Source organism: Balaenoptera borealis (genome assembly GCF_965194805.1).
Source record: "Balaenoptera borealis genome assembly, chromosome: 13".
Taxonomy (NCBI): domain Eukaryota; kingdom Metazoa; phylum Chordata; class Mammalia; order Artiodactyla; family Balaenopteridae; genus Balaenoptera; species Balaenoptera borealis.
In genome coordinates, this window is record NC_138870.1 from 103580089 (window position 1) to 103602220 (window position 22132).

At 48.5% G+C, this 22132-nt stretch overlaps 1 protein-coding gene across 1 annotated transcript in view; it reads left to right on the top strand.

Moving 5' to 3' along the window:
• Positions 1–1051: 1051 nt before the first annotated feature.
• Positions 1052–22132, top strand: part of LOC309608733 (uncharacterized protein) — a gene marked incomplete at its 3' end in the record, with an annotated part of 305981 nt that continues 284900 nt past the window's right edge. The window contains exon 1 of the mRNA XM_082349153.1: positions 1052–2877. Coding sequence (XP_082205279.1) covers positions 2590–2877 — 288 coding nt within the window. The 5' untranslated portion in view covers positions 1052–2589. The remainder of the gene's footprint in view (positions 2878–22132) is intronic.

Below are 22132 nucleotides of genomic sequence, written 5' to 3' on the forward strand. Positions count from 1 at the left end.
GGGCCCTCGGGAATTTGCTCCCGATTCCCCCGGCAGGAAAGGGCAAAGCTGGGGCTTTGGCTCGGGTGGTCTCCCTCGGAGGCCTGTGCTTGGAATCTCCACGCATCTGCTTAGAAGGATGTGTAGGATCCGCAGAGGCCGGGGAGAACATTCCAGGCTGAGGAAACACCGCAGTTGAGGCAGGCAGGGCGGAGCACGCCTGGGGAGTGGGCCCCATTCAGCTCAGGGCAAGGCCCTGGGGCCCGCTGGGCGGATCAGAACAGGGGGCGAGGGGTCCCGGGCCTCGTGGCAGGCAGCAGAGGGGACGAAGGGACCCCGAGGGACAAGCCCTGGGGCATACAAGAAGCAGGACCTGGGAGGCACACCTTTGGGGCTGGACTCCCACGCTGCTAGTTCGGCACACCGCTACGGAGGGACAGGCACACAGACAGCTGCTCCTCTTCGGGCCGTGGAATGTTTTTCTTTCAGAGCACGGTCTTCCCTTTACAGGATCTGAGCAACCTGCCCACACGTGACGGCCAGCGTGGCGTTTCTCTTGCTTTAGCAGTGAGCAAAACAGCCTTCAATTCTCAGCGTGCATTTTCATTCAAAATGCGCGGTTGCCATAGCAGAGTTCAGCGACCCAGAACTTGGGCGCACGTGCCGGATGTCAGCCTCTCCAAGGACATGACAACGACAGCTCTCTGGTCCACAGACCCACGGGGGCTGCTCGGAGCCAGGGCCAGAGGTGACCCAAGAGGCTCCACCGCAGGCACATTCAGAGACCAATGAGGAAGCACAGAGACCGATGGGCCCGAAGCGCTGGGTTTCAGAACCACGGCAGCCCTTCCTCCCAGCTGCCTCCCAGGCTCTAGCAGGCCCTAGCAGAGGGGACCCCTAACGGAGTGCCTGCACTACTTTTTTCTTAAAAAGAAGGAGTCAAAAGGTAAAGGTTCATTCCTATCTTTGACCTCAGAGACTTGGAGATTAAAGAATAGTTCTAACAACCTAAAGGCAAAGTCTTATAGAATTAAAAACAGGATTGATCCTTTCAAAATCACTGGTTAAGAATGAAAGCCCCAAATGACCGTATCAACACACAGAATTTTTTTTTAAAGAAATGAAAGAACACAAGAATAAGCATAAAACCAAAAATAAAAAAGCATAAAACAAAGGTATAGAAGATCAAACATATTCATTTGGGTCATAAATAAATAGATAGGCATAAGGTCTTTACTAAAGGAAAAAACATTTTCAAATTGGGTTTAAAAATATTCACCTACACATCCACCCATCCATTCATTGATGAGTCCATCCACCCATCCATCAAGCCATCCATGAATCCTGAAGGGGATCCTGAAGCAGCCCTGCGACTTAGCTCCAGCCCCACTCTGCCTCAGTCAGAGGCAGTCTTGATTGCCCAGGGAACCAGCGGAACACACAGTTACCCTTGCTTCTGGTAACATGAATCTATTCACCCATCATCCATCCATCCACCTATCCATCCATCCACCATCCATCCATCCATCCAGTCATTTATTTATTAAACACTTCCTGAGCATCCTTCTGTGTTAGGCCCCAGGATTCAGAGATAGTTCTGCTGTGGTTCCTTGAGTCTTTCAGAGCCTACTTGGTGAAGACCAATCTGTAAACAGACATATTGACAAATGTAGTCAGGGTAGTGGGGGTCCAATGAAGGGCATATCTTCTGGGGAATCAGGAGAGCTTCCCAGAAGAGGTGAATTGTGTAAGCTGGGCCTTAAGAGAGGATTGAATGCTGGTCTGTGAGCAAAGGGGCTGGGGAAGGGACCTCCCACTCAGAAGGAACAGAATGCATACATACCGTCGGCATGGAGTCCAGAAGGAAACCGAAGGTGGGGGCAAGGAGTAGCAGAAGACAAGGCTGAAGAGGTTGGGGTTAAGGGACATATCCTGGGGTCACTGGTTTCAGGCTGAGTAGTTTGGGCTTTATCTTGTGGGCAGTGGAAAGCTCTGAAGTCTTTAAACACAGCGTGATCTGATGACATTTGCCTTTTATAAATCTCACTGGGATGGTGACAGTGTGGAGGACGGCCCAGGAGGGAGATAGTGAGCCTGGGTCCTGGCGTGACAGTGAGTGTCCCAAATCCTCAGCATACTAGCAAGACACATCTGGCAAAGCCTGTGAACATATGGGTCAGGTGGTTGCTATGGAATATGGAAACATCAGATGTCTCCCTTCCTATGTGAGCAGGGTGGGGTATGGAGCAGACCAACAATTACCTTGGGTTTATAGGCATGAAGGTGGAGCTGGGCTGCCCTAAATGAATATTGCCAGTGAGATATGTGTCACCAGTCTCCTCTGAGTGACACTTTGCCCAGAGAAGGCCATTGTGTCAGGGGTGAGCAGAGATGGAGCTGCCTTTTTCATCCTGAGGGCGAGATGGGAAGGCACTGAGTTCATTAAGGCTGTTTAGGTCACTTGCACCAATGGGACAAGTGACCTCACATAAGTCTGAGATGCAGCAGTGACTTGACAGCAGAAATGTGTGACAGAGATGGAGAGCAAAAGAGTCTCTCAATTCCAGAGCAGGAGGATCCCTTTCAGGGCACCTATTACAACCTTATTTGATGGGTGAAAAAAATGGTAACGACAACAACAAAATGATGATAATCATGATGGTGGTGATGATGTTGATGACAGTGATAGTGATGATGATGGTGGTGATGATGATGGTGATGGTGGTGGTGGTGATGGTGGTGATGATGGTGATGATGATGGTGGTGGTGATGGTGGTGGTGGTGATGGTGGTGGTGGTGATGGTGGTGATGGTGGTGGTGGTGATGGTGGTGGTGATGGTGGTGGTGATGGTGGTGATGATGATGGTGGTGATGGTGATGGTGGTGATGATGATGGTGGTGATTATGGTGATGATGATGGTGATGATGATGATGGTATGATGATGGTGGTGATGGTGGTGATGGTGGTGATGATGGTGATGATGATGATGATGGTGATGATGTTGATGACCGTGATGGTGATGATGGTGGTGATGGTGGTGATGATGGTGGTGGTGGTGATGACTATTAACATTTATATTGTGCCTAATATTTTCTGGCCACTACTGTAAACACTACCTAAATTAACTCATTTAATCCTTACAAAAGCCCTATGAGGAGATATTTTCATTCCTGCTTTTCATGTGGGGACCCTGAGGCACAGAGTGGCTAATGCATCTTGCCCCATGTTACACAGCCCACTAAGGCTAGACAGCACCGGCATTGTCCTGATCCAGCAGTGTATGCTGGAGATAGAAGGCATTTTGGAAAAAATTGTTAGCCCTCAGACAAGGGTGGGAAGAGGGATCGTTCTAAGCGACTGGTGGTTCTGCAGAGTGTTTGCCCTTGATCCGTGCCTAGGCTGGGTACCCAGGCGTTGTGTGGAAGGTGGGACGCAGAGGCAGGGAGGATGGTGCAGGCTTAGAGCTGCTCCAAACCACATGCATTCTGAGTAGTTCCAGGGGAAGACAGAGCACTTTGGGCTCAATATAAAGGGGACCTTTACCCCCACAGATCCAGGGTGGGAATGAAGAGATCATGTAGGGATACTGTGAGCTTCTGCTTTCAAAGGTGTGCAAGGAGAGCCTAATGATCATGTTCTAAGGGTTCGGGCTTGGTGACTTCTGTGGCCACTTTAAACTTTGGGATTGTATTGTCCCCATTTCACAGATGGGGAAACTGAGGCTCCACAGGTGGCTTGTCCATGGATGCTCTTTCCATTTAGCCACTGCTCCGAACTGGCAGATGGGAATGCATCTTCTCCACCTCTCATGTTTCCATGCGGAGGGACATCCTTTTGTGTGACACTCCTGGACCCAGATGGGGAAGGGAGGGTTGTTCTGCAAACCTAAACCTCTGGGGGCCAGGGTCCTGCTTAGCCTGACCTGGCCTCTGCCAGTAACTCAGGGACCAAGTGGCTCATAGGGAGGGTATCCAGGCAGGGCATGGGGTCAGATGCTGTGTGATCTTGGGTAGACCAGTCACCTGCCCTGAGCATGTGTTCCTCACCTATAAAGCTGAGCTACGTGAGGATGAGGTACAGGTTGCGGGAGCTCATGGGTGTTAGTTGAATGAATAAATGTTGGCTGGGAGATGCGTCTGTACTGCAGTGCCCTGGCTGGGCAATTTCCCCCCAAGGACTTTCTGCTCCCCGAGGCCCCCCAGGGCATCCCAGGCTGAGGGGCTGGAGGGTCCCTCCTCAGGGTGTCCAAGCACCCTGGCTCCTCCCTGGGACGGGCACCTGCCTGAGGGTCTCTGCTCCCCGCCTCCACCCCCCGCTGGCCCTGTCCATCATTTTCAGCTGTGGGTGTCCATTCTTCAGATTTCCTGGCTCCTCTGTGCACCTAAACAGCTGGTGCTATTTGTTCTGGGTGATTTCCCTTATTTATTGGCGCATTTTCGGAAGGCACACAACTCTGTCTTCCAGCCATTTTACTGCAGCCTCTTTAAATGGAAACAATTGATCAGGCCTTTGCTTTCCTCCTTTTGTTCCAGTCCCTCCTCCCCAGCTGCCTCACCCCACCCCTTCTCTTTCAAGCAGCAATTAAATTTAAATCTATTTCTCTAAAGACAAAACTTAATCACAGTCTCAGGCCCAGGAGTGTCCCAGAGCCAAGGGGACGTGGCAGGGCACACGGGGCTGGACGGAGGGCAGCTGACTCTGCCCTTACGGGGGGTGCAAGCCCCCAGCCCAGCTCCGGCCCAAGGCAGATTTTGACCCCGATGGGCGGAGGCCTCGTAGGTCACAGGGAGTGTGACCAGCGTGTCACGGGCAACATGGTTCGTCATGGAATGCAGTTAAATGGGCCGTGGGTCAGGCAGGATGCGCAGGTGGTACCCTGGCCTTTGAGATGGGGTTGAGGTCATTGCCTCGGCTAGTCTCGGGGTCCCGTGTCCGTGTCCCAGGCAAGGAGCTGCCAGAGGGGACGCATGTGTCACTGGCATAAGAATGGTGAGCTTCTGGTCCCTGCTCATCCTTCCCTCTTTTTTTTAGCCACGAGGAAGCTGAGGGCCAAATCTGCAATTGAGATTCAGGAACTACTCGTGACCCGAGTCACATTCTGTCCCATCGAGAGTGTCAGGCTGCCTGCCCCGCCCCCTCCCCGTCACCCTGGACTCCTCCCCCGTGGCCCCATCACAGATGTGGTCATTGCTCGTCCTGAGTCCGTATGCACCTCCTCTCGTCTGCCCGGAGCCCAGGGAGCCAGTGACCACCCCCCGCCCCGTCCCGGACGTATGGAGAAAGGAAGCAGCCAGCAGTGCCGCTGGGGAGTTCACGTCCTGTCTGGAGACGTCTAGGAGCGGGTGATGCAATAGACCAGTCAGCCCAGTTGCTTCACGTAGCCAGTTTCTCAGGCCCCTGAGCCGCCCGTGGAAGGAATCACGCAGTCTGTGTTCTGGTGTGTCCCGCTCTTTCACTCACCCTAATGTCTGTGGGCTGCTCCCACACTGCTGCAGGTGCCATGGGCTGTCCCCTTTCACTGCCGAGTAGGTCCCTCTGTGTGGACAGAGGGCAGGTGGTTCACTCCCCTGTCGATGGGCGTTGGGACTGTTTCCAGTTTCTAGCTATTATCGTGATTTCTTTTTTGGTGGCCATATACATTCTCTTAGGTATATTCCTAGGAGTGGAATTGTGGGGTCATGTGGTAAAAGTATGCTTAATTTCAGTATACACAGTCAAACAGCTTTCCAAAATGGTTTAACCATTTTACATTCCCACCCGGAAGTGTATGAGCGTCCCAGTGGCTCTACATCCTCACCAATGCTCCTCACTGTCAGTCTTTCTTTTCTAACCCTTCCAGTGAGTTAGAAACTATATCTCATTGTGGATCTAAGGCAATGAGTTTGAGCACTTTGCCTATACTTATTGACCATGAGTACATTTCTTTTTGTGAATTGCCCATTCAAGTCGTTTGTCCCTTTTTAATTGGATTGCTTTTTTGTTATTGATTTATGGCAGCTCTTTATGTATGATGCTTATGAGTTCTTTGTCAGAAATGTGTATCATGTATATTTTTCCTGATCCGTGGATTGTTTTTCACTTAATAGTGTCTTTGATGAGCATAAGTTTAAAATATTGATGACATTAAATTTATATATTTCTTTATGATTACTTCCTGTGTCCTCTCTAAAAATATTTGCCTACTCCAAAATAGTGAGGATATTTTCTCATGTTTTCTTCTAGAAGATTCATATTTCTACCTTCCACCTTTTAGTCAATGATGCATCTTGAATGAATGTGTGTGTATGGGGTGAGGGAGGGATCAAAGTTTATTTTTTTCCATATTGTCAGCTAGTTCCACGATCACGTGTTGAAAAGACTCTGCTTTGTCTGATGAATTGCCCTGGTGCCTCAGTTGACTATATATGTGTGGATCTATTTCTGGACTCTCTTCCATTCCATTGATCTATTTGTCTGTTTTGCACTAATATCACACAATCTTAATTATTGTAGCTTTATGGTAAAGAGAGTGTCCTCCAACTTTATTGGGTTTTTTTCAAAGATTTTCTTGGATATTCTAGGCTTTTTACATTTCCGGATTAATTTTAGAATTACCTTTTCAATGTCTGTAAAAAGCCTGCTGGGATTTTATTGGGATTGGATGGACTCTATAGACCAGTTTAGGGAGAACTGATATCCTAAAAAACTGCATTTTCTAATCGATGAGTATGGCAAACCTATTCAGGTTTTGAAAACATTAATTCCCCTCAACATGTTTTATAGCTTATAGTGTAGAGATCTTCCATATCTTTTATTAGATGGATTCTTAGGCATTTGATTTGTTTGATACTATTATAAATGGTATTTAAATTTTTCATTTTCCAATTGTTCATTACTAATATATAGAAACAAAATTAGTTTTTGTATATTGACTTTACATTTTGCAATTTTGCTAAATTTGCTTGTTACTTTTAGTAGTTTTGTCATAGATTCCTTAGGCTTTCCATATACGCAGTCATGTTGGCTCATATGGACAATTTTGCTTCATCCTGTTCAATCTTTTTGCCTTTCCTTTCTTTTTCTTACTTTCCTTCACCAGCCAGGACCTTCCCAATGATGTCAAGTCGAAGCAGTGAAGGAGGACATCTTGCCTTGTTCCTAATCTTAAAGTGTTCAATATTTCATCATTAAGTATGATGTTAGCTGTAGGGTTTTTTGTAGGCACTCTTTATTAGATTGGGGAAGTTTGTTCTGTTACATTTTGCTGAGAGTTTTCTTTTCAATCACGAATAAGTGTTGAATCTTCTCAAGTGCTTTCTCTGCATCTATTGAGATGATAATATTTTTTTCTCCTTTATTCTGTTGATTTGGTGAATTACATGGAGTTTTTAAATGTTAAACCAACCTTGCACCTTGAATAAGTCCCACTTGTTTATCACACACACACACACACACACACACACACACAGGTTTTGTTTTGCTAATACTTTGTTCAAACTTTTTACATGATTTTATTGTTCTGTAACTTTACTTGATTCTAATTTTATACCATCTGACAATCCTGCTTTCTAATTGGAGTGTTTATTCCATTTACATTTAATTAAGTTACTGATAAAGTTGAGTTTACATCTACTTTCTTGCTGTTTGTTTTCTATTTGTGCCATCTGTTCTCTGATTCTTTACTGCTTTCTCTTGGATTCACTGAGCATTTTAAAATATTCTATTGTATGTCCTGTCTTGACCTTTTAGTACCTCTTTCCTTTAAAGTGATTGTTCTGGGTATTACAACATAAATCCTTAAATGATCACAACCTACGTTGCATTAATATTATACCACTTCAAGCTCAATTATAAGGACATTACAGCAGTGTAAGTCCCTTTAACTCCTCTTCCTCTTGTGCTATGATTGTCATATATTTTATTTCTACATGTATAAACCCCATAGCATGATGATATCATTGCTTTAAACAGTCAATAATCTCTGTTCATTCATTCTGAATTCATATTTTCATTCATATTTTCCTCTAAATTATTTAACAAACTTATAGTAAAAATTTAAAGTTGTCATGTGCTAATTCCAACATCTGGGTCATCTGGGCATTTACCTGTACTAACTGTTTTTTCTCTTGATTATTGGTCACATTTTCAACCAAGAGTCCAACTGACCTGGGGCTGGCCTCACCTCTCATATGTTTTTGTTCCTCTCTGGTTTCAAGTGCGTTGAGGGTGGGGTCAGGCCCTTTCCTTCTGCAAGTACCAGGAAACCATGTGGATCTCTTTTTGCCCTCAGCCCCAAACTCCAATTCCTCTTGCATCCTCCATGAAGGGAGTGATCTCTGTGGTCTTATCAGAAATTGAGCTCATTGGGAATTAGCTACAGGTTTTTTTTTTTTGGCTGCATTGGGTCTTTGTTGCTGTGTGCAGGCTTTCTCTAGTTGTGGCGAGCGGGAGCTACTCTTCGTTGCAGTGCGTGGGCTTCTCATTATGGTGACTTCTCGTTGTGGAGCATGGGCTCTAGGTGCGCGAGCTTCAGTAGTTGCAGCACGTGGGCTCATTAGTTGCAGCACGTGGGCCCTAGAGTGCGCGGGCTTCAGTAGTTGCTGCACGTGGGCCCTGGAGTGTGTGGTCTTCAGTAGATGCTGTGCATGGGCTCAGTAATTGTGGTGCACAGGCTCTAGGGCACTCGGGCTTCAGTAGTTGTGGCTTGTGGGCTCTAGAGTGCAGGCTCAGTAGTAGTTGTGACACACAGACTAAGTTGCTCCGTGGCATGTGGGATCCTCCCGGACCAGGGATCGAACCCGTGTCCCCGGCATTGGCAGGTGCATTCTTAACCACTGTGCCACCAAGGAAGTCCTAGTTACAGCTTTGATTAGTTCTAGTTCAACCATGGTTTCAACTCTTTTGAGAAAAAAGTCAGACACCATCTCATCCCCAGCAGGGCCCTGGAGTCTAAACATCATGAAACTTCAAGATCTTGCTCTGCTTTCCAACCTCACCCCCATCTGCCTCTAACTTAGCATTATCAGGTGATAGAGATTATTTTTACCTTTGGGTCTCTTTCAAATTCCAGTCTGTCATCCAAAAAAGAATATATATATAAAATATATTATATATGTATATATGTATGTATATATATACATATATGTATTATCTATGTATATGTATGTGTATATACATATATCTACACATATGTAATATATTATGTGTATAAATGTGTGATATGTATATATGTGCATATATGTATATATGTATATATTATATATGTATATGTAATTATATATGTATAATATATATGTATAACTGAATCACTTTGCTGTACACCTGAAATTAACACAACATTGTAATTCAATAAAAATTAAAAAAAAAAAGAAAAAGAAAAAAATTCCAGTCTGCACATAAGCCCATGGTGCTGAAAGGGGTTGGCTGGTTTCTCCTTGAGCCTTAAGGGTCTTGGCCTATGGCAGGCAGAGGAGTGAGACCCCAGCCTTAGTAACTACCCCAGATATGATGGCAGGCATTGGTCTTCGCTCACTTATGAAGGCCTTGTCTTTCTCTGAAATTTGGTTCATTTCGAGGTTTTTTTTGCGTTTGTAGCTCTTTGAAGGCTTATCAAGTATGATTCTATAGTTTATGTGGTGTTTTCTTGCTGTTTCTGTAGAGTAATGGTCTTTATTTTCTACATCAACTAGAAGCAGGACTCCACTGTAGACAGAGTTTTTGGTGCATTTCAGGAAAATGGGAGACACCGCCAAGCAGAAAAGTAGGAGAAAAAAGACTCATGAGCACTGATGGAGGGTGAGTGTGACCCTGAGCCTGTGGGAAACGGGTCCCCAGGGGCCCATGCCTCCACTCGTTGAGTCCCCAGCAAGGCAGGGGGCTGAGCGTGATCCTTCCTCAGACAAGCTGGGATACCTAGGTCCTGGGTCAGCAGCCATGCCAGGCTCCTAGAGGAAGAAAATGACTCCCCTGTGGAGGACGGTGACCCGACTGGAGGCCTTGCGGACCCCCAGACGCTGAGACCACGAGCACACGAACTACCTCACTATGACGATTTCACCAGCACGCCAGGAAAGCAAATGCCGTGAGCAAGAGGCAGCCAAAATAACACAACAGATAACACAACCCCCGGATCGCAGGCGCTGGGGTTCTCGGGTTCAGAATGTGAAATGGATAAGTACAAAATGTTTGGAGACGTGAAAGCTGGAATCTGTCAGCGAGGGCAGGACCCTGACTGAGGGGGTTTTGTATGTTCAGCCAGAGCAGGGCTGCGGCCCAGAGGCCTCACAGGCTCTCCCTGCAGGGGGCTCTGCACCTAGGTGACCTGGGGGGTTCTAGGGAGGTTACCTGGGAGGATACCTGGGGGGTAGTCACTTGCGGGGAGGATACCTGGGGGGGAGTTTACCTGGGAGGAGGTTATCTGGGGGGGAGGTCACCTGGGGGGAGGTTACCTGGGGGGAGGTCACCTGGGGGGAGGTCACCTGAGGGGAACCTCGGAGGTCCTCTGGCAGATGACTCTATCCCTAGGTGACCTGGGAGGGGTCACATAAAGTCATGTAGTCCAAACTCTCCATTTTCTGTAAGGAGACTGAAAGTAGGACTCATCACCACCTCCAGGCTGGGGCAGGTCTGGGACAGTGGTCTCCTGACCCCGAGGCTGGGAGCCCCAGGAGTACTGTGCCCAGGACTTGGGCCTTGGGGTTCTACATGACGCCGGTACCTAGCTGAACTCCAGTTCTGGAGCATGAACCCCCAACACGGGGAACGGGAACAGCCTCTTGGGATCCCAGCAGCCTTTCTGGAGGAGGGGCTATTTGAGCAGGGCATTGAGGGATGCATAGAAGTCCGAGGGGAGGGTAGCATCATTGGCTGAGTAGCGGCCACATGCCATGTGGAGCATTTACAGGCATCATCTCGTACGGCATAGCACAGTGTTCACTGCACCGTCCTTGTGGCCAGGCAGCTTAAGTTCAGGTCCTGACTCTGCCACTTACCAGCTGGTGGTCCTGGAGAGGTCACCAGTCAGCTGTCCTCCTGTGACGTGCTCAGCTCCACCTCCTGCCCGCAACTGAAGACACTCAGGATGTGTGCCCTTGGGCCAGCCTTCGGGTTCTTTGAGACTGACTTCCTTGGGGGAGACACGAGGAGCCCACCCAAGCCCTGGGGGACTTTCTGTTCCCAGACTAAGCTCCCTGCCTTGCCTGCGGCTGCCTGCGGCTGCCTGCGGCTGGGGCTCAGCAGGTTGCATCCTTGATGACACTTCAGCGGGAAACCCTGTGTTCTGGGGCTGGACACAGGCGTCCTCCGTTGGACCATGGTGACGGCTTTACATCAACACGCCAAGCTGTCAGCTCCTCGACAGCCCCACCAAGTGGGCCTTAGTCTCAGGATGCTGCCCTCAGGGAAATCCTGTAAACTGCCACCTGCCCCTCACAAGAGGAGGCAGGCTTGAACCCAATCCTCCTTGGCACCGGGGCTTCCTGACTTCCACGACGCAGGAGTCAGCGGGACTGTGCCGGGTCTGATGGGGGGGGCAGTGCTCTGGAATGGGCGTGGGGTCTCCCAAGTGCAGTGTGGCTGCAGCTCTCAAGGAGAGAATCTTGGAAAGAGTCTGCAGAAATGCAGGTCTTCAGTTGCTTCTCGCTGCTCTGAGGGACCCCCAGGCTGCGTCCCGGGGCCCAGGGGTCCTGACAGATCTGGCCGCTGCCCCATCTCCAGCAGCAGCTCCTGGCTGGCCCAGTGCCGGGCAGATTCAATTCCTCGGAGGTTGTCTGACGGTGTTCTGGCTTCAGGTGTGAACGAATCTGACACTGGCCAAGCCAGAGTTCCAGCAAACCCAATGCAGATACTTGTCCTGGCAGGTTTGGGGGGCACAGAGGGGAGTGAGAAGGGCCCCCAAACCCCAGAGAACCGAGGACATTTCCCATTGGAGGGGAGGTCAGTATGGTGCGGAGCGTGGGAGATCCGGCCCGGCCGTTTCTACCGGCGTTAGTTGTCTCGGGCCAGTCATGTGATACCCAACACTCGGTTCCCCTCCCATCAGATGGAAATAATGCCTTTTGTTCTGGTCTAAATTAGCAGTAAGGGCTCTAAAGCAGCCCCCACAGGATCTGGCCCCGATATTGTCTTTTCTGTAATAATGATGATACCAACACTATTTTACTTTGCTATTTTATTCAATGCTCACAGCTCCTTATGAGGAGAGCATGGCCCGGTCTTTCTTGTGTCCACTTTACAGACGAGAACACTGAGGCACAGAGGACAAGGCATGCAGCCGACGAGGGGCAGAAGCTCATGGAAACTTGGCGTTTGGGGTCCTGGTGCTGCCTCTTCCCTCCAGGCAGTGACGCCCCATCATATAGCCCTGAGTCCTGGAGGCACCACCAGAAAGCGAGCCAGGGCTGGTGACGCGGAAAGCTCGGTCTCTCTACACCAGTGCCGAATCAAATCCCGGAGAGAGAGTTTTGGGTGGAGTAGAAAAGAATAGCTTTACTGCTTTGCCAGGCAAAGGGGGACACAGCGGGCTCCTGCCTTGAAAAGCTATGTGTCCCAACCTGGGAGGATTTTTTTTTTTTAAGTTTTAATTTTTCGCTGTGTTGGGTCTTCGTTGCTGCGCACAGGCTTCTCATTGCAGTGGCTTCTCTTGTTGCAGAGCACGGGTTCTAGGTGCGTGGGCTTCAGTAGTTGCAGCATGTGGGCTCAGTAGTTGTGGCGCACGGGCTTAGCTGCTCCGCAGCATGTGGGATCTTCCCGGACCAGGGCTTGAATTAATGTCCCCTGCATTGGCAGGCGGATTCTTAACTACTGAGCCAGCAGGGAAGTCCAACCTGGGAGGATGTGATGAGGAGTTTTATAGCAATAGTTCAAGGGTGGGGTTGCTGACAAGATGAGGGTGTGTGCAGGGTCTCAGGTGGTCGGTCTCCTAATCTTGAGGAGCTTCTCTGGTCCCTTTAGTCTTGCCTCAGGCGGTTTCCTGGCTGCTTCTCCCTTGACGGGCAACTGTTCAAATCTGCCCTTTGGAACTCAGGGAAGGTCATGGAGGCTGGGGTCTTGCCTACAAGAAACAGGGGACAACAAAAAGGCTTCTGTGCCCAGGAGCCCACAGGCCACCCTCCCCACCGCACCCCCCCCACCCCGGTTTTACTGGGACCCAGGAGGTGGCGTTGTTGTCTGAGCCACGCAGACAAGAAGAATTCCAAAGGAGGCTCCGGAAGTATTTCATCTCTGCTGCCAGATTCAGTCCCGGTTCTGTTTGGACTTGATCCGTTTGGGGACAGACGAAGGGGCCCTTGGGGTCACACCAGCTGCAGCAGCTGTCATGACACGAGCCGAGACAGGGCCATCAGAAGAAACTGCTTCTCCTGAACAGTCAGAGATGTGGGGCTGAGTCCCTGCCCGGAGGGAAGCTTTGGGGCTGATCAACCTTCTGTCAGTTGCCGTTGGTGCGACGGGAAAGGGGCTCAGACAGCTGATGGGTGGCAAGGATCTGTCTGCGGGGCAGAGTTTGGAGAAGCAGGACCTGAGGCAGGACTACTTCCTCCTCTTGCTGCACCAGCCCACGAGTCTGATTTATTTCTGCAGAAGTGCATTCGAGGGTCGAGATGTACCAGGCAAACAAGCAATGAGGATGCCGGGATTCGGGGCCATCCTGGGCTTGCAAAGAGCCTGCGTTCTGAATAGACCTTTTGTTCGGCGCGGCCATAATGAAGGGGGGGAATTGGCAGTAGACGCCCAGAGAGCTCTCTAAGTGTCCATTCTAAGTGGAGCATTTTAATCGAACATCCGTGTAATTTATTTGAATAAAAATGTGTGTTCTTTCACAACCCAGCTCTCTCCCCAGTCTTTCCATATTAATAGGCCATTAATACTCTATGAATGGGTGATCATCGTCTTGGAAAACAAATGCAAGGGCATAAAAGGGAAATCATGGTTGGTTAAACTTCAAAACAAGTGATCGCTGGGGACGGGAGACCTGTGTTCTAGGCTGCAGCTTTGGGAGAGGGGAGGTGGGTGGAGCTGGACCAGGAGACTCATGGTGGGTCCAGCCCCTGAGGCCCCGCTGCACGCCCTGACCTGCAGAGGGCGCCCTAGAACCCCTGTGGCTCACGGTCGCCCGCGAGGGCTGGATTTGGTGTACAGTCGGCTGCCCCAAGCAGGGCCTGCCAGGGCAGGTACAGGTGAGAGGCTAGCCAGGAAGGGAGCCTGATGGGTTGGGTTCCCACCATCAGGTATCTGGGGGGTGTCAGGGCCAACCCTGTGCTCTCTTGGATTACAGAGGTGCAGTCACACCTGTCCCCTGTCCCCTGCAGTGTGGGCTCTGTCAGTCCAAAGAGCCTCCCTGGTTTTCGGACCTTATGGTGGCGGAGGACCCCGGTCTTGGGCTCTGATGTCCTTTGCCAGAGACTTCCCTGGATGCAACTCTTTTTAAAAAAAAATTCTTTTGTCTTTACTTATTTAGTTTTTATTGGAGTAGAGTTGATTTACAATGTTGTATTAGTTTCTGGTGTACAGTAAAGTGATTCAGTTATACATATATATAAATACATATATTCTTTTTTTACATTCTCTTCCATTATAGGTTATTACAAGATACTGAGTATCATTCCCTGTGCTATACAGTAGGTCCTTATTGGTTATCTCTTTTATATACAGTAGTGTGTATATGTCAATCTCAATCTCCTAATTTATCCCTCCCCCCTGTTCCCCACTGGCCTGCTACCCATAGGATTGTTTTCCACATCTGAAACTCTATTTCTGTTTTGTAAATAAGTTCATTTGTACCATTTTTTTGGATATAAACAATACCATACGATACTTGTCCTTCTCTGTCTGACTTGCTTCGCTCAGTATGACAATCTCTAGGTCCATCCATGTTGCTGCAGATGGCATTATTTCATTCTTTTCTATGGCTGAGTACTAGTCCATTGTATATATGTACCACATCTTCTTTATCCACTCCTCTGTCAATGGACATTTAGGTTGCTTCCATGTCCTGGCTACTGTAAATAGTGCTACAATGAACACTGGGGTGCATGTGTCTTTCCCTGGATCCAACTCCTGTAAAAAGTTCTCTGTAACTCTGGATGAGACTTCCCACTCCTCAACCTCAGTTTCTTCACCTGTAAACTAAGGCGGCTGTGTTACCAAACCAAACTTGGGTCTGCTTGGCTGTGCACCCTAAAGCCAATCTACTGATATGAGGTCGTGCGTGGTGAAGGAAAGTGCAGCACTTATTGCAGGCGCCAAACAAGGAGTCCAGGCAGCTAGTGCTTAAAAGGCCTGAACTCCCTGGAGGGTTTCAGGGAAAGTTTTTTGAAGACAGAGCGAGGAGGGGGGTTGTAGGGTGTGTGATCAGCTCGTGGACTTTCTTCTGACTGGTTGGTGGTGAAATAATCAAGAGTCAGCATCATCAACCTTCTGGTTCCAACCGGTCTGGGGTCTATGTGCTTTTGGGCAGCAGATAGTTAACTTCTCCCACCTGGTGGGGGTTTCAGCATCTGCCAAACAGCTGAGAGGATGCGACTCAGAATATCATCTCTAGCCTTTGAGGAGGAACTAAAGGTCCTTGACTTTGTTTAATGGCTAAACTATTATTATTTTGTCTTGCTTGACTGTTTTCCTTTGTTACTGCATTTTCTCACTTTTCTGATTAAATTTATTCTTTGGAACTCGGGGAAGGCTTAGGAGGCTAAAGTTTTTCTGCAGACAAGAGGCGGGTGGAGGACATGGTGGGGGGTGGTCTGTTCCAAGAAGGCCCCACAGGGTGCCGCTGGGTTACATTTGGACTGGACGATGCATGCATTCATTGATTCCACAATTAAATCAAGCTACAAGCTAAGCAGTGGGCTGACATCTCTGCAGTCAGGATTTTATGAGTGAACAGATTAGTGTTTGAGGTAAGAAGGACAAATTCAAACTCACTTGTCATGTTTCTCGCTAGCCTGATGTTGGTTAACCTAATTATTCCCTTGGAACAAAGATGTGTCTGTCCATCCATCCAGGCTTCTGATGGCTATTTGAAGCACCAGAGTGTCTGTAGTCCCATCAGGATGCAGCTGCGACCCAGCTGTGCATTTGGATGAGGAGGTGATTTATTCCTTTCCACTGGTCCACAGCTCTAACCGAGCCACCAGCTGTGCGGCGCAGGAAACACCCAGCAGTTCAGTGTGATGATGTCTTGCATGCTGTGTCAGTCTTCTTCCCAAGCATTTACTGGGCATCTGTGGGTGCCAGGTGTGGAGATGGGGCTCCGAGATGGGTAAGAATGGAAGCGCCAGCTTCCAAGGCGGGGAGCCTGTCTGCTTTGCTAGGACTGTATTTTCAGCACCTAGGACAGTGCCCAGTGCCCAGTGCCCAGTGAGTGCTCAGTAAACATTGCGAATGAATGAATGAATGAATGGATAAGACCCTGTCCCTGCCCTCTAGGCTTTCCAGTGTGGAGGAGGAGCCGGAGAAGCTGATGACCAGGGTACAGTGTGATGCATGGGCTGATGCTCAAAGCCCAGGTCTCAGCTCCTCTCCTCCCCTCCCCTTCCTTCTCCCATTCCCCATCCCTTCCCTTCCTCTCCCCCTATTTCCCTTCCTCTGCTCCCCACCCCGACTATCCTAGTTGCTCCCTCTTTGGGGATCCCACCAGGTTTGGTGTCCAGCTGTGCTCTGTGCAGCCCTGTGCATGGTCACCATTCCTGTGTGTTTGCCCCCTAGAGTGGGACTCCCCAAGGGCCTGTCCCATCTCGAATTGGTTTCCTTGGCCCCAGCACATGGCACAGAGTCAGAATGAGAGCTATACCAAAGATCTGTCTAGGGAAGGAGGTGGCCAGGGAAAGCTTCTTGGAGGAGGGGGTACGCATGCGGCACTTCACATACCACCAGTCAGGGCTGATGGCAGCATTTCAGGCTGCGCAAGCCTTTCTGGGGGTTGAGCACAGGGCAGTGCTTAGCAAGCTGCAGTCGCCCGCCATGTTTGGATTTATCCATGCGCTCTCGTTACCACTGTGCAGGTGGGCGTCTGATCTGGCCAGGAATTGCTTTCTGCAAAGCGACACCCTTTCAGTAGGGGAGGGGGAGGGACAGGGAGCAGGGCAGGGGGTGGAGGAGGGTCCTCTCCAGCCAGTTTCCCTGAGACTCGGGGATACGATGGTCCTCCAGGTGGACTTGCCCAGAAGCCTGGAATCTGAGGGTCCCAGGATGCTCTGGGGGGCTGGGCCCGGGCATCATCCTCGGACATCGCAGCAGCTCTCCAGGATGAACCCCACAAGGATGAAGGGACATTCAGGAAGGCTGCTCGGGGCCCCCAACTGGTGCTTTGACACCAAAGTCCAGGGGCATTGGCTGCACTGCTGTGAGTCCCGGCCTGGAGTGGACATTTGGGCTGGGGACAGTGTGTGGGGACTACACAGAGTAGGAGAGCTCAGCAGTGAAGCGGTGTCCCCGGGTGCCGTCGTGGCTGGGAATGCCACTCTGGGCTACGGCCTGGCTGTCGCTGCATGAGCATTCGGAGCATCAGAGCGTCATGGTCTGATGTGGGTGGATGCGGGCTACTTCCTGTGTTACGAGGGAGCCGGGGAAAGCAGCCTTCAGCTTTGCAGCTTCTCTGTATCCCATTCAGGCTGATGCTGCCATAGGGACCTGTGATGTACAAGCCCTCCTGCTACGGAGAGGGTGGCCGGCACTTAACACCTCCTCCCTCTGCAGGATAGGGTGTTGGGGAGGGGCCCTGGGACCACTGTGTGCCACCTGCAGGGAGATCATCCCAAGGTCGGTGCCCCCATGGCAGCCTGGACTTCTCTGCTGCCCAACTGGGCACAGGAAGTCCTGGCCTAGAGAGACGGGTGGGTGTGAGGGTCTTTCTGTGCCTGGAGCTTGACAGAGTTTGGGGGTTCAGTCTTTCCTTCCTGCTCTGTCTTGCCTGGTGGCCTTTGCATTCCCCCCTAAAGCAGCCTGGGGTCATGAGGCTCCTAATGAACCTGGCTGACCCCTGACTCTGTCTCTTGCCAGCTCTGTGGCCTCATCAGGTCCTTTCTGACCTCTGGGCCCCGTTTCTAGTGATGGTAGGTCTCGAGCAGAGCAGAAATCATACCTAAAATGCCACTCGTGGGGGAGTCAAAGAGCCCCCTGCTGATGGTCTGTGGTTCATCAGCCAGTGTGTGTCCTTCTCAACACGCCTCCCAACCAACTCTTCCCTGGATCATTAAAATAATCTCCTCTCAACTGTCTTCAAAGGCATTAAGTAATGATAACAAGACGGCAAACTGTAGAGCTGCCCAGGGACGGTGACAGACGTGAACCTACGCGGTCCTCACACAGCCCCAGGACCCCCGGGCCATCAGTGTCCCCACCTTCCAGATGACTGGGATGGCACCTGTGCTGGTTTCTCTTAGCATCCGTGCCAGATCTTTCACCCTTTAAATGTGGTCCCGCACTCCCGAGCTGCACTGAGGGGTGGATTTGGTGGACGCCGTGAACACTCTCAAGACGGCCAGGCCTCAAACCCGCCGGCTCCTCCATCCAAGCCCTAGTCAGGTGTGAGCCGGCCGGTCTGTGATTAGGCAGCCCTGAAGGGTCTGCAGTGGCCGCGCTCCCTGCTGCAGGCAGCACGCCTCTCCTGGAAGCAATGGCTGGGGATGTGTTGGCTCCATTACCAGAATTTGGAATCAGCTAAATTATTCCAGTTTTATGCCATCTTTACCAGATGCTTCAAAAAGAAAATCTGTTAATTCCAATGATGGTTTAATCATTTTCATCTAATTTATGGAATCGTAATAAAGCTTTTGAAGTTCTTCCTGTTGCTGGTGAAACAACGTTGCTTTGGTGAAGCTGGTGTCATGGTAAAAACAATGTTCTTTGAACAGACTCAGAGACATAGAGAACAAACCAGTGGTTACCAGTGGGGAGAGGGAAGGGGGGAGAGGAAATATAAGGGGAGGGGAGTAGGAGGTACAAACTATTGGGTGTAAAATAAACTACAAGGATATATTGTACAACACGAGTAATGTAGCCAATATTTTACAATAACTATAAATGGATTATAACCTTGAAAAATTGTGACTCACTATATGGTACACATGTAACTTACATAATATTGTACATCAACTATACCTCAATAAAAAAATAAGGAAAAAAACCAATGTTCTTTGTAAATTAAGTGCAGAAATGGGCTAGGGTTCTGGTGATGCATTCAAACAAGCTGTGATGATCTGCCAACCAAACAGAAGTGGTAGCTGTCAAAATTTGCAGCTGTTATGTGTGTGCCCAGAAAGACTTGAAATAAACAACTCTGTGATTAAGTTAATGTTAAATTCTAAAGAACCTACAGTTTAATTTTTTCGGCATGGTAGAACTTTCTTTCCTTTTTCCTATTATCAACCAGATTTGAGAAATGTTTGAGCCTTTGCTCAAAATATCAATTCAAGTGTCCTATAATGGTACTAAACATTTTTTTGTAAATAAATCCTCTCAATGTTGGATGCAGTTGTATAAAACCAGTTGGAAATGTTTAATTGAAGCATTTAATGGATGCAAGCCACAAATGTCAGGAACATTTTTCACCAATTGTGGTTATTGCAAACAAAACTCACATGCAGGAAGACAGTGAAATTTATCCCTAGAGGAGCCAAGGGGAGTTGGACATGGCGTAGGTGAAGCTCAGTGTACGAGTTTTTTTTGTTGTTTTTTTTTTTTAAATTTCACTTATTTATTTATTTATTTATTTTTGGCTGTGTTGGGTCTTCGTTTCTGTGCGAGGGCTTTCTCTAGTTGCGGCGAGCGGGGGCCACTCTTCATCACGGTGCGCGGGCCTCTCACTATCGCGGCCTCTCTTGTTGCGGAGCACAGGCTCCAGACGCGCAGGCTCAGTAATTGTGGCTCACGGGCCTAGTCGCTCCGCGGCATGTGGGATCCTCCCAGACCAGGGCTCGAACCCGTGTCCCCTGCATTGGCAGGCAGATTCTCAACCATTGCGCCACCAGGGAAGCCCACGAGTTTTTATTTTGAGATTCTTATTTAAACCTTGGCATATCTTGACACACAGGAAGAATCTTTAAATGAAGCCGCTATGTTTATTTGGATAAATTGATGATGTGGGCAGGAGTGGAACCTTGTGCAGAAGACCCCGGACTAGGATTTTACAGTATCTACATTTGGTGAAACATCAAAAAGATCGTGAATAGAGATGATGTATTTGACATATTTTGTCGTGAAAAAATATGCATTGAAACACGGTACACTGAATGGAGGCAAAAGGCAGGATTTGTGACAACTTTGCTGCTGGAATCTCTCCACATTTCAATGCCAAAATGTTAGAATTGCAAACACTCTCCATTTCACAGAATTACTCTGAGCTCACCAGGTACTTCAATTCCTGTAGAGATATTTTTAAATAAAAAATATGGCCTATTGAGAAGAGTCAGGTGGAATGTTAACAACTTAAAAACACAATTTGAAGACTGTTACATGCAATTATAGGAAATATTTAAGGTGACATAATGATATTAAAAATGCATTCTTCTGAAAAAGACTACTTACCCAGTATGGATATGTAGAGGAAGGAAAATGACTAAAGGATGTAAGTATGTACCAAGAATAATTTTATTTTGGGAACTGTATTTAATATCTTGTAATAACCTATAATGGGAAAGAATCTGAAAAAGAATATATATATATATCTGAATCACTTTGCTGTACACCTGAAACTAACACATTGTAAATCAACCATAATTCAATTTGAAAAAGTAATTTTATTTTCATTTTTAATATTTAGATAATAAGATAAAGAATTTTAGCTCCTAATGTAGCTAGAGATCCCTATTTTTTCTCTGCTCTCCCCAAAATTCTGTCATTTTCTTCATATTTCTTTTTCTTTGTTGTTTTAATTAAATATTGAGTAAAATCAAAATAATATATATCCAGTAGCTGTAGAGTACCCAGACATCACTGAGCACCCTGGCAGTAGCACGACCTTAGGGAATTAGATGTGACCTTTGCAACCCTGGGTTTGTGCTTGCATCCTGCCCATCCCCCCTCCCCTGGGAAGTAACCGCTGCCCCGAGTTTTGTATTCATCATTCTCTTACTTTGCTCCTAAGTTATACAAGTGCGTGTCTGTCTACAGTGCATCTCTGGTTTGGCGTGTCTTGGGCTGTACATAGGGGAATCAGGGTCAATTCGCTGTATGACAGTCCATCCCCGAGAGCCCACCCAGCCATCCTGTTGTCCATGCCCTGGTTCCTTAGTTCTCCCTCAGGAATGGGATCCCGTTGTGGAACCAGAACAGAATTTAACCCGTCCTTTCTCATACTGATGGACACTTTGACTGATTCTAGGTTTGTTTGGTTTGCTTTCCTATCGGGTACTGAATGTTCTCTGTCACTCGTGGGAGAGTTCTACGGCGTACGGCGTATACCCCAGGTGTGTGATTGTGAGCCTGTGAGTGCGTTTTTAACTTCACCAGGCGATGCCATCCTGTTCTCCGAGTGGTTGCCCACTGGCAGAGCAGAGATGCGTGTTCCGCATCCTACTCAACACTTGTCATCAGAGCCTTACGTTTCTTTCTAGCTTAGTTGGTGTGAAAAGACATATTATTGTTTCTTTAACTTATATTCTCATCATTTTTTAATGAAGCCAACATTTAGTCTCAAGTGTTCATCGCCCATTCTGATGGGTCTTTGTAAAGCATAGCTCTGCTTACGGCATCTCCTCCCCTCCCTCCCCCAGAAACCCTGGTTGTTTAATACATTTATGTCATGAAGCATTCCTTTCTGTTCAGACTCACTTCTCACTCCTTAACTTCCACTCCTGAAACTGTCCCCTGAACTGACCGTTCCCCAGGCGCCGTGTTCTCTTTTTTCTCCAAGCCTTTGCCCGCGGTGTTTGCTCTTCCAGAAACCTTCTTCTGGGACATCTCCCTCCTCATCCTGCAAGTCTCAGTTCAGGGTCTCCGGCCTCCAGGAAGCAGTGTGTGTGTGTGTGTGTGTGTGTCCGTGTGTGTCTGTGTGTGTGTGTCCGTGTGTGTGTGTGGGGGGCGTGTGTGTACTGGGCTGTGATATAAAATGAGTTTTGTACTGAAGATCACTGTATGAGTTTCCTGCTGCTGCTGTAGCAAATGACCACAAATTCAGTGGCTTAAAACAATCCACACTGATTCTTTCTCAGTCCTCCTGGTCAGACGTCTGAAGTGAGA